The sequence below is a fragment of the Hippocampus zosterae genome, chromosome 2 (genome assembly GCF_025434085.1).
Source record: "Hippocampus zosterae strain Florida chromosome 2, ASM2543408v3, whole genome shotgun sequence".
Lineage (NCBI taxonomy): Eukaryota > Metazoa > Chordata > Actinopteri > Syngnathiformes > Syngnathidae > Hippocampus > Hippocampus zosterae.
This window is the reverse complement of record NC_067452.1, coordinates 9885981-9898546: the sequence shown is the minus strand read 5'-3', so window position 1 is coordinate 9898546 and position 12566 is coordinate 9885981. Positions and strand designations below refer to the sequence as shown.

At 43.4% G+C, this 12566-nt stretch overlaps 1 protein-coding gene across 5 annotated transcripts in view; it reads right to left on the bottom strand.

Annotated features, from left to right (window-relative positions):
• Nucleotides 1-386: 386 nt before the first annotated feature.
• Nucleotides 387-12566, bottom strand: part of plcg1 (phospholipase C, gamma 1) — a 29831-nt gene continuing 17651 nt past the window's right edge. For 4 of the 5 annotated variants that reach the window (XM_052056376.1, XM_052056371.1, XM_052056369.1 and 1 more), the window contains 16 exons: nucleotides 11665-11865; nucleotides 10410-10529; nucleotides 10116-10296; nucleotides 9927-10004; nucleotides 9748-9851; nucleotides 9553-9646; nucleotides 9403-9475; nucleotides 7565-7728; nucleotides 7314-7410; nucleotides 5324-5548; nucleotides 5093-5241; nucleotides 3206-3320; nucleotides 2676-2837; nucleotides 2496-2584; nucleotides 1099-1361; nucleotides 387-1022 (listed from right to left, as the gene is read on the bottom strand). In XM_052056376.1, coding sequence (XP_051912336.1) covers nucleotides 980-1022; nucleotides 1099-1361; nucleotides 2496-2584; nucleotides 2676-2837; nucleotides 3206-3320; nucleotides 5093-5241; nucleotides 5324-5548; nucleotides 7314-7410; nucleotides 7565-7728; nucleotides 9403-9475; nucleotides 9553-9646; nucleotides 9748-9851; nucleotides 9927-10004; nucleotides 10116-10296; nucleotides 10410-10529; nucleotides 11665-11865 — 2158 coding nt within the window. In that variant the 3' untranslated portion in view covers nucleotides 387-979. The remainder of the gene's footprint in view (nucleotides 1023-1098; nucleotides 1362-2495; nucleotides 2585-2675; nucleotides 2838-3205; nucleotides 3321-5092; nucleotides 5242-5323; nucleotides 5549-7313; nucleotides 7411-7564; nucleotides 7729-9402; nucleotides 9476-9552; nucleotides 9647-9747; nucleotides 9852-9926; nucleotides 10005-10115; nucleotides 10297-10409; nucleotides 10530-11664; nucleotides 11866-12566) is intronic. The other variant, XM_052056383.1, reaches the window with a different exon arrangement.

Below are 12566 nucleotides of genomic sequence, written 5' to 3'. Positions count from 1 at the left end.
CGGTGTCAGTTCAACCTGAAATCCCTAAAACGCATGATGGCAGCGGTGGGACGAAGCATTTGAATATGGCATATTTTCCCACTCCTACAGCGCAGCTAAACTTAAAAATGAGCAAAATGTTGACAACACGCTTTGCAATAGTGGAGGGCTTTCTGATCATGGCGCCGGCAGTTTGCCATCACGAACCGAAATGAATCATCATTGCTACTGCTTTGAAGTAAGATCAACTAGAAATTTCGGTTAAAGGATCGAGCGGCATGGTCAACTATGAAAACGCAATTGTGTGCAAGTTTGTGATTTTTGGAATGTAACAAAAAAGAAAATGGCTGCGTCTGCTGTACGACCAGCTATGACTTCTTCCTGATGCCTTTCACAAAAAAAAAAAAGTTAAATATGTAAAGAGGAGGTGCATAACATCCCCTAAAGCACAAAGAGAGAAAAATGTTCAAAACAGTCGCAGAGCCCTCGTGTTTTACACACATACACATAGAAAGAAAACGGAAAGATCACATTATGACTGTTTAAATAATTGGAATAATTAAAATGAGGGCAGACGAGAGCTCTTTGAGAGCACGTCGGGAGCCGCTGTCCTCTAGCCGACAGCACAGCAGGAATAAATACATTGTCACACACAGAGATGAGTAAACAGCCCGGAACAGGAAACACTTTCAATCTTTTCACAAAGCACCTGCAATGTCTCCCCCCCCCTTCCCCTCTTCCTGTGTGCAGCAACCAGCTTCCTCTCCGGTGTCGCGGGCCCTCCCTCCCCGATGTTGAGCGGGCTGGGCGGACGGGGTGGTGGTGTGGGGAGCGAATGAGCTGCCTGAAATGTAGGCCAAAGCGGTGGTGGCGTTTCCATGGAAACTGTTCACAGCAGTCAGTGACATCATCAGTACGGGCAAAGGCGTAATGATTGGGGCTGGGAGCGGGATCAGCTCGGGGGGGTCAGCACAAGGTGCGGTTGGGCCGGCTTTTTGATTCAGACGCGGTTCTCTCCGCCCACTCTGGTCCGCCGCAGCATCCTGAAAAAGGGACAAAGCCCAACAGTCAGCATGTCTGAGACCTCGTGATCGTTCCTCGTGCCCCCCATGGATGCACCTTCTGTTCTGCGTGTCCATGTGGTCGAGCAGCGGCTCCTGCGAAACCCTGAAGTCATCGAGTGGCGATTGGTAGCGGGAGTCGAAGGAGCCCTCCCGGCCCCTGTACGCGGCCACAGCCTGGGCGGGCGACTGCGGCACGGGCGACACGGAGGACACGGACGATGCAGAGCCATGTTCTCCGAAACGTTCTCGCCCCGCGTGAGCCACCGCAGCACTCGACGAGCTCATGGAGAACGGGCACACGATCTCGCCGTTTTCATCCTGCGGATGGAAATGCTAACGGTTAACATCAATACTACAAGTTTAAGCAACAACTAATTCATCACAAATTTTAGGACATACTGTATGTGGGTGAATTTTTAATTCGAGAAGACCAGGAAGGGATCGACACAGGTGGGCCGGACGTAAATTTCAAAAATACCTCATGGCCTCAGACCATTATTTTTAATCTTTCTCACAATGACCAGAATGTGAGGCGCTCGAGTCCTTCAAGCAGCTTTGTCTACTCAGAACACACCCTTTATGAAATGGCTGAAAGAATCGTCACTTCCTTGATAGGTGGCCAATATAATTTAAAAAAAAATTGAAAAGGAGGGGGAACAAACAATCCAACAAAATATCCATCCATCAAATTTCAACACCACTAATTCCGTCCAGGATTCGAACAAATATTGTAGCGGAACTAACTCGCATGCATCGTCTCATGACTAATAAAAGAATAAACTTACATCGAGGCACTTTCTCAGCCCATACGTTCTGTGTCTTGGTGCTCCAACACCTTTGTCACACCCTACAACCAGGCGTGTGTGTGCCGATTGTCACAATATTTGTTCCAAAGAAAGGATGGAAAGATTGACAGAAAGGCATTGAAATCTGCACCGAACGCGAACAGGGAACGATGAGCCTTTGATTTTTGGCTCCGTCTGTCCGTAGCTGGCCAGACTGTTTGCATGCGGCGTCGTGCAACTTAAATTATTCCGCGTTGGTGTCTTTGTAGGTGTAGTAACATGTTTGATGTAACTTCAAGTTTTTTTTATGTGCTTACGGCAAACAGTTGAAAAGTTAACAACTGCTGACCGAAATGAGCTCAGCCAGTCATTTCAATTCTATTCAATTTCAGGGTTGATAGTGGTCAAAGTGGCAGAAGCGCCACCTATGGATACACAGATGATGTTCGCATCCCTCCCTCACTTCCGCAACATTTTAAAAACACGCTTGGGAACGTGTCACAATTCCGTTTTGTATCGTAGCAGTGTCAAGAGGACAAAAACTAAACAGAAACAAATCAGGCCTCTTTCAAATGTGGATCAAGACTTGGGCAGTAGATAACGGCACAACAGCGTAGCTGCAGGAGGTCTGCACCAACAGGCCCGCTAGCATATGATAATTGCTTACTCTTCCTCTGACGATGTCCATGTGAACCAACAAGGAGGCCAACTCGAGATCCTCGTTGAAGCTGTTCTTCAGAGGGACAGAGCGATAACCTGGCAGAATGTATAATACAAGAGGTCACACAAGGTCGTTGGTGATGCAAGTGGCACGAATGAAGTAGTGGGAGTGCTCTGCAGTGCATACCCGTCTTCAGGCTGTGAATCGGGAACGTGGCCTGAGCCAGGAAGTTCTGGTCACTGAACATGTCGATTTCGTAGACCACAAAGCGCAGGAAGGCAAAGGCCGAGTTGCTTACTGCAAACTGGAACGGCTTTCTGGGCCACGTGGGGTTCAGACCATTATCGGCTGCAACGGGACAGAGTGCAACGGAGAAAACAATGAATAAAACAACACGGTTATGGAAAACATAAGAATCACACCAATCATCATCGGTCATACTTCGAGTGAGACTGAAAATGATTATTCATCATTTCCAAACTATCGGCACATTGAACACGATTCTGATTGTCCCCCGCCGGCGAGGACTGCTCTCGGGCCGTGTCCCGCCCTGCCTCGGCAAGAACCCCCATTCCCTCTGCCCCCGTTGAACCAGCAAATGTGGTTCATGGCTGCTGGCGGCGTTGTGACACGATGCGGAAAGGCGGAAAATGCGTTTCCACGACACTTTTACAATATACTTCTATTTGTCAATTGTTTTGCAATTCAATACCCACCTTCTGAATCCGTTTTTTGCTTGGTGCTGTCATACTCGGCCCCACACACCTCAATCTCGATTAGAGGACAAACAATGCCACGCCCGTGTTTGGGGAGGTGCCTTGCACCCAACACCTTTAAAAAGAGATCAGAAAATGCTCTTTATTTACATCACACTTCTCATGAAAAGAACTTACAAAGTACTGTCTCTTTAAGAGCGCAAAGGACCCAGCCTCAGTTGCATGACGTGGCAAGTGAATATGGTAAATATAGTAAATATATTACCATCACCTGTGTGATGTGACATGATATCCAGACACACGCATGCACACGAGCACGCACACACACACACCCTGAACTGGTCGCCAGTCAGTCACAGGGCACAACCAATACTATGGGGGTTGAAACTGTGTACAAATGTAGCCCAATTGATAGAGATTTGCAATATATCCAGGAATTTGGGTTGCTAATCCTCATCATCATAATGATCATTTAATTCAAGTAGTGACTTATTGGGTTGTTAATTTGGTGTCAACTCTTTTATATGAATGTCGTATGGGGGAAAAAAAAACACGCATACAGACTACAAATAGCAGTTACATTAATACCGATTGATAATTAATTAATTGTCTCAATAAGACATTTGATAATGTAATCGAATAGGTTCCGTAAATGACTCCAATGATTACAGTAATCATCAGGATGAATACTAATGAGGTACAGTATTAGTATTGTATTAGTTGTTAGTCAACATAATTTGTACGAGACAGATGTGGCTCATTTTTGTCACGTTATGCACCACATTTGGCAGGAGATTGACAGGTTAAAAAAACCCTCAGACATGGGAAATGATGTATTGTATTTATGTATGTATATATATCTATCTATATATATATATATATATATATATATATATAGATAGATATAGATAGATATATATATATATATCTCACACACACACACACACACACACACACACAAGTTTACGATGACATTTTGAGATAATTCTTATTGTTACAGAATACTTGAGTTTTAAAAAGGATGGCAATAAGATCTAGGTCTATACTGTGATATTTAAGTAACAACATATGATCAAGCCCAGTAATGTGTTACACCTTAAAGTTAAAGTTATTGGATTCACCCCAAAACTGGCAAGGACGGAGCAGAGGGGTTAGCGCACGGCAATTAAACACATTTTCAGGCATGTCATTGGCCCAGGGGTCACAAAGGTGGTGCCCACAGGCACCAGGGAGCCCTTAAGGTTTGCGCAAATGTATTTTCAAAGTGCATACTACCAAGCTGGTAGCCCTCCGCATTAATCAGTACCCAAGAAGAACTCTTCGTTTCAAAAAGCTGGATGACCCTTGCATTGGACAATAACTACAATTATGTACTGTATGTTGGACCCCGAGCATAGCTGCCCGCTCAGTTTGCCGGCACCAATAGGCAAAATAAAGTTAACGATACATAAAAAACGTGCCAACCATTTTTGTTTAATTTGTTTAAAAAATAAATATGATTTTTACAAAAAATAAAAAATACTGCCCGGAGACAGCTGGGATAGGCTCCAGCACCCCCCGCGACCCTAGTGAGGATCAAGCGGTTCGGAAGATGAATGAATGAATGAATGAATGAATGAATAAAAAATAAAAATCCTCACTCGATGGGGATCTTTGAAATGCATGAAATCTGCCCTCATGTTGCCCAACATTTTTTGACCAAAAAGTTGAGAAATATTATTTTGCGGTGGAATAAGCAGGATGGAAGGGATTACAGTTCATCAAAAGGAATGACCTGATCCAATATGACCCCAAAAGTTTTTTCCAACTGGGGCACACTTTTTTTTTAAAGTGTGCAAAGTACAAAAGAACTCCCTTTAATTTATGACATCACACAGTAAGTCATACCTCGATCTGAAGAGTGACTTCCTCGAGGCCCCGCACTGTGTGTCTGTCAAAGGGATCAAAGTTGTCATCCCTCATGATGGGGGGTTGGAGTACGTAGCCGCTCCTTCCATTCAACATGAACAACGCCTGGTTCATCTGCATGGGCTTGTCTGGATAGGAGATGAGCATGAACGTAAAAAACAATAGTCAACAGTGCTGACTCGATAAAGAAATGTGATAACTGGGGCATACCCGCTGTCTGGAAGTTAAGCGCTACAAGTTGCGAACCGCAAAGCCACATGGGCAAAGGGTCGTAGTTAGAGGAGTCCAATCTCTGACCCCGCGGGTAGATCCTGGACAGCTGCAGCCGATTGTACTGCAGGAACTTTTTCCCTTTGATCTTATTGACATATTTCTCCGCCTTGGTTTCGGGAAACGATGACATGTCCCGGAAACAGGCACGCTCTGTGCCGATCTCTAGAGGATGCAGAGAAACAAGGACAGTGTTGACTCACCCGGACTAGTGTTCATACAGCATTGGGACCGAAGAACTGTGAGTAATTAACGCAATCACTTTTTTTTTTTTTCAAACAATTGCTTGTTTTAACTCTTTCATTGCCAGCGATGAGAAATTGTGTCAGTCCAGGAAAATCATGAGCTTCAATTTTCTTATCAACTGTATTTTTTTGTTTGTTTGTTTGCTAGTTTATTTCTTTTCTAATGAATGGGTGGATGAGACTCTTGGGCACCTCCTCCTCTTAATATTGCGCCGAGAAAGCACTTTCATGTATATTTGAGAGAACAGTTGGTCTCTTTGGGTAAAACCAGGAAGCAGAAGAAGGACTCTGTCAAAAAAAGCAAGTCAACGGCCAATTACAAGCAAGTGACGCTCCAGCAAAGTATTTGTCGTGGCAGACGGAAAATTGGTGACAGGAAAGATGGCGGAAAGGATTATGGGGAGGAGAAAACGCCACAGACACACTGCAACGTCTACTAGAAAAGGCATTCACGAGCAACGCGGCGATGGTTTGAGCCGTATTACAAAGAGATCTTGTCAACTGACGGCGACTGATGTACTATAAAGCGACCTGATATGTATTTGACAGATGAGTGATTCGCTTCTGGATCATCCGATAGCAGCAGCGCTTCAGAAATACATGAAGGCACGCGCGAACTTCGTACGTAACTAACGTGTAGCATTTTGGTAAGAGCTTTTGTAAATCGCCAATCACTGCTGGATTTATTCACTTTTATAGTATCCAGGTAATCCCCTCAGAATTAAATAATATGGATGGATGAGAATATTCACGGTCATGCTTCTGTAAATGTGCTACGTCTGTATCACACAGATTGCATCTCACAGTTACCCACGCACTGCAAAGAGAGGTTAAAAAAAAGTTCACAATACCCTATGGGAATTAAAAATAAATAAAATGGATTGATGGTAACTATATATTTTTCTGTGATTCACAGGTACACCCATCAGCAGTGCAAATCCCACTCCTGTTGGCAGAGCACAGAAAGGAAAGGGTATTCTCAAAGACACTGCAAAAATCATAACAATAAATAATATGCATGGTGATTGCTTATATTTGTATTTTAGGTCATGAGAAAGATTCTGGGCGGCATGAAGTTGACTGGAAGCCAAATATAATGCTTCACACTTCAAACCCAAGACCCATATTTGTGGATGAGACCAACCCGTACGCTTGTCAGTACCTCCCCTTGCTCGTAAGAGAGTACGTCACCTTTCTAACAGCCCCCAAAAACTCATGGGTTAGAGAGGGAAAAAAACAGATGCACTCGCACACACATGCATACATTCCTATAACAGAGCAAAGTTTGTAAAAAGTTTATTCAATGTGAAAATGTTGCTGTTGATGCACATTATCATGTGCAAATTATTTTGCCATCAAAAACATATTCTCTTTTTTATTTTTATCATGTACTATAGAAAGGAAGGACTGTTGAAATCTTGAGATGTCACCCAAAAAAATAAGAATTTTTCAAATGGCGATTATGAAAGAACAGCAGTAGTTTTTCTTTCATATGGTACCCGATTACATAGTGACAACACAATATTCTGTCTGCCAAAAAAGTGGAATAAAAATGCTCGAAATTGGCTAGCACTCTTTAGTGTTGTCTTGTCAGAACACACACGCGTACGCGCACACACACACAGACACACGATAAGGTGGTGGTTCACTGCATTATCACCGCCTCAAAGCTATGTCCGACTTACTGTCTTCATCAAATGGCACAGGTCTACAGTAGACAACCAGGTCGGATAATTCCAGTGCAATCTTCTTTCTTCTCTCCATCATCTTTCCCTCCTCCAGCTATGTAAAGGCAGACACAACTGACATGAGAATACTCAGGCCAACTGCACAATCAATCTGAAACATCTGTACTACAGATTGAAGCCCCAGAACGGACAAAAACTCTGGCCACAAAGGCACAGTCCAAACGAACAGAGGGTTTTGACATACGAACCTTGGCCTCGGAGGTCATGGCCACCTCACGGATCTTCATAACCCATTCCTTTAATTCCTCCTGACTGCTGGCAGCAACATCCAGCACCGGTCCTGTCCGCAGGGCTGTGGTTGGCACAAGGGAGAAGACATGTGGCCTGCTTCCTTTGCCATCGGTCCGTACAACTGTTTCGGAAACAGATGTAGAGTCAAAAACATAGTCAACAGTCCTGGCTCAACTCTTCTGCATTTATGTACATGTATTTTGATGACAGATTTCTCTAAAATCCACAAAAATTCTGCAGTATTTAGTGTCGTAAAATACAAAACACGGAAACACCAAGTTCAGAACTCAGATGTGCACTTCAAATCAAATATCTAGATCCGGAACGTTAAAAACCCTGCCACAGGCTGTGTCCAAATTCAAAGGCTGCATCCTCCGAATGCCGCATTTTTGGCTGCATGACCTCACATCTGGCATAACTCACTCGAACACATTTTAGAAAGACAATTTGCTGGCTGGGTCTGTCGGCGCCTTCAAAGGTTCCTCCTCATGTAGCCTCCTTGGTAAATTTGAGTATGCGTAATGTGAATTTGGACACCACGTAAATGACATCAGGCGGCTGAAAATGTGGCCTTCGAACACAGCCACAGTTTGGTTATAGTCATGGGTGGTTCTACTCAACTGGCAGGTTAAATTTCCACTTAAATTCACAGGACCCGTTTTAAATAAGTAAGTATTACTGGGATACCATTTTTTAATTGAATACCACGTGAAACTTAGCTTGTAGCCGACGTGTGCACATTTTGAGCATGACGTCTCGGATCCGCTGGTTAAAGGACACTTTGATTCTCTCCTCTTTCATCTCAAACTGCTTCAAACAACAAGGCGTGTGACGGAAAAGTGGTTAGGACTGCACGACTGTCCGTGTTTTATGTTATGTGTTGTGTTTATTATTTTACTTTATGTTAACTGTTTTGTTAAGCGCTTTGTTACAGCTGCCGCTGTTGTGAAAGCGCTATATAAATCAGCATGTGTTGTATTGTGTTGTGTGAAGAAAGGCAGAAAATGTTTAACTTTCATACTGCCGCTAGAGGGAGACAAAACCCCAGCTAAGGACAAGATGCCGTTTTTGGATCCTAAATCAGTGGTCCTTAACCTGAGTTCGATCGAACCCCAGGTGTTCGGTGAGTCGGTCTCAGGGGTTCGACGGACCCTCTGCCATGGAGGGTGAGACACACGAGAGCCAACATGTTAATTAGTTATGACACGCCTGCTTGGCCATCACTGGCATGACATTGCTTGTCCAATTAGTGCTGTGGAAAATTTAGTTCACTTAGTAGGCAACGTGTGACTGTCGTGATAGTACGTCGTACAATTAAAAAAAAAGGCTACTTATCTCATGAAATTGCATTTACTTTTTTCAGTTTTTAATAAATGTGGTGGTGGGGGGGTACATCTTGAACTTATAATACATTTATTTTTTACTCGTGAAGGGTTCGGTGAATGTGCATATTAACTGGTTGGGTTCGGTACCTCCAAAAAGGTTAAGAACCACTGTCCTAAATGCTGTGAGCAGAGGCTATAGCAATGCAAATGGAGGTAGCCTGCCTAGCCACAGGGCCGAGATTGCTGATAAGTAAGAAACAAAAGCATTGTAATCAAACAAAAAATGGCCTATGGTAGTACTAGAGCGACAAAAGCCAAAAGCAGCACAACTAGTTGGAAATATAGATTGTAATCGTGGAAGGAGACAGCCCTTTGACACAGCGATTGCAAGCACTACAACAGCAGCAGCAGTCGCAGCAGCACAGAGCCGAATAGGAAGCGGAATGAGGATGGTGGGGGTTGTAGCTCACCGATTTGACAGGAGGAGACATCCACACTTCCTCTCAGCAAATCTCCCAGTGGGCTGTTTTCTGTCATCTCCTGCTGGACATGGAAGAGGAGCATAGGTGAATTGAGTGAAGCTGAGGAAACACATAGTGCTGCGTGGCTTTAATCCTCACACTTCTGTCCGGCTCCGCGGCTGACGGACTGATCTCTTCCACATAGTTTGCAGGAAACCACAGCTGCTTCTTCCCTCCACAGTCCCCCTTCCACCTGGCAGAAGGGTAATTTTAAAATCAACAACTCACTGAATAAAATAATGCAGCTAGCCACCAACGCATGAGAGCTCCTTCCGCAATGTCGATCAAACTCACCATCCTCCCTCCTGTTTGTCCACATTGGAGATGGTGGCATTTTTTGTGAAGGAGAGCTCATCATCTCTTTGAGCTTTATACTCATACATGGCTCTTACGGTGCACTGCAAAGAGCAGACAGAAAGTTAATGAAATGTCAGAAGAAATTCGACTGATGGAGAATATCAGCGGGCACTCACCTTAAAGGTGGGCATTTGATTGGCTTCCACGTAAAAGCCAGGATTTCGGCCCTCGTAGAGTGACCCATAGTCGGGCTCCTGTCACATGACACAATGTTTCTTAATTGGATCGTCATTCTTGCATTCAACATGAGAGAGCCACATAAAATTCTAGTTATTAGTTTCTAGTCAGCCCAATGTGGTACTCACAGCAGTGCCGATCTTTTCCAGTGTGTCTTCATTGATGGGATATCGCAGCTTCATTTTGCGATACAGAGGGTGCTTCTCATAGTAGCTGATGAGATCTACAAGGCTGTCAAATTCCGAGGTGCCCAGCACCACAGTCTGACCTTCCTGCTGTACACGACAGTGCTTAATCTTGCCCTCAGCCCTGCACGGCAACCATTGGCATACAATAAATGACTTGGCACCACACGATACATTGCCTATTTCATCCATCGTTACATTCTCTCAAAATGTGCTAATTAAGTCACAGTTACTTGCCTGAAGGAAATGGCAAATGAGTTAGACTCGGCTCTCTTCCTGACAAGGAAAGCACCGTCTCTTGGAACTCTCATCAGCATGTTCTCAGCATGACTCCTCGATAGGTTCGCATGGTACCATCTGGAACACCAAATACATATATATATATATAAATATTAGAACAGGTACATTTATTTTCTCATCTTCTGAACACTATCCACTCAAGGACCACTGCAAGAACAACAATGAGTGCAATCTAATTCTCTTGAACTCAACTCACCCCAGAAACCACCTTTTCCTGCTCCTTCCCTTTGGTAGGCACAAGTGAACAAAGCCCACCAAAACCAGCAGGCATCCAACAGCTACTTTCCCCTTGCCATTAACTTCTTGAACAGTTGACTTACAACTTCAGCGTGAAACTTTGCCAATTCTGCACATCTCTGGAGTGCCATAATGAACTATTTCCATTGTTGTAGCTCAGTCAATCTGTCCTTTGCATGAGTTTTTGATCAGTATCAGTAACTTCTCATTCACAATGTATTCCCACATTACAGTATATAGTAGTCCATATAATACATCCCTCACACTGTATGGCGATTCAGTCAGCCAGCTAACTTGCTCCTCATGGCATGTCACGTGACCACTGTACCTGTATGACGGACTAGCTCAATAAAATCTCTATTTACTGTAATTATAAATATATACTGTATTTATATGAAATAATTTCATTTCCTTTGTTGTACATATTTTCACTTAAGTAAATGGTCGTGTATGGTTACTGTATCGCTTTGATATTCTCACTTGCGGTATTCATTTTCCTGCTTGCAATGCATTGTGTTCTATATTAACCTGCAGATTGACAATCAATGATCACTATTTTTTAAAGTGCACTGTGGTTAATCTTGAGTACACTACATTCTTTCTCTCTGGACACCCCCCCACAAAATGGCACGACCCCGATATAGGAAATTGGGTGGACATTCGAACACTACCAATGACTCAGAAAGTGTGGTACATGCACCGACAGCGGTATGCCTTTTTTCTTTTCTTTGGGGCGGGGGGGGGGGGGGGTGCTACAGGAAAGAGTCACTGAATTAAGAAGAGAAAATGACAAATAAATAAGATCTAAAATGTGACATCTGCAGTGAAACTACTTGAGACAAGTTCCGAGAGTCCTGGTTCCCGACTAAATAAATACATGCAGTGGAATACATGTAATATTTGTTGTACAACCCACTAAACAATTTGTCATTCTTAATATGGGAGTGAGTCTCACTCTTTGCTCTCATGGGCATTGGTCTGTGGCACAGGCTCGGTCAGCTTCATCTCAAATTCATTGCAGCGCAATGCCACCTGCTGGTAGTGGGTGATGAGCGCAAAGAGTGTGTCAAACACGAGGTTGTCAGTCAGGTAGAATTTTGGGCTGCCGGCCTCCTGACGTGAGTGAATGCGACAGTGCTGCACTCGTCCTGAACGCCTGGAAAGGAGATGGGATCGACAAAGTGTAAAAATGTGACAATATGTATGTACTCCGTATTATTTTTTTTAGAGTGTGGGTTTTTTTGTGTTAAAAAAAACAACACAAAAACATTTTCCAGGCCTTTCTAAGTACAGTACATAGCTAGTATGGCATAGTTATCAAGGGAGTCACAGAATACTGTATAAAGAGATGTAATTATAGCTGATGAAGTTGTGAAAATACTTTATAAATAAAAATGTATTGTATTGTTTTTGGGTCACCGTTTTCCAGGGTGCTTGTAGAGCCCGTATATACTAGACCAGTGGTTCTTAACCTTTCACATTCACCGAACCCTTCATGAATGAAAAACATATTTGTTTTTTACAAATTCAAGATATTAAAAAAAATATATATATATAAAAAAACAAAAAAAGCAAATACAATTTCAAGGGATAAGTGTACTTTTATTTTTTAAATTGTACAACGTACTATCATGAAAGTTACACGTTGACTACTAAGCGAACTAAATTTCCCACAGATTGGACATGCAATGTAATGTGATCATCTGCAGCGAGTGATGGCCAAGCGGGGGTGTCATAACTAATTAACATGTTGAGTCACATGTGTTTTACCCTCCGTGGCAGAGGCCCCGTCGAACCCCTGAGACTGACTCACCGAACCCCTGGGGTTCGATCAAACCCAGGTTAAGAATCACTGTA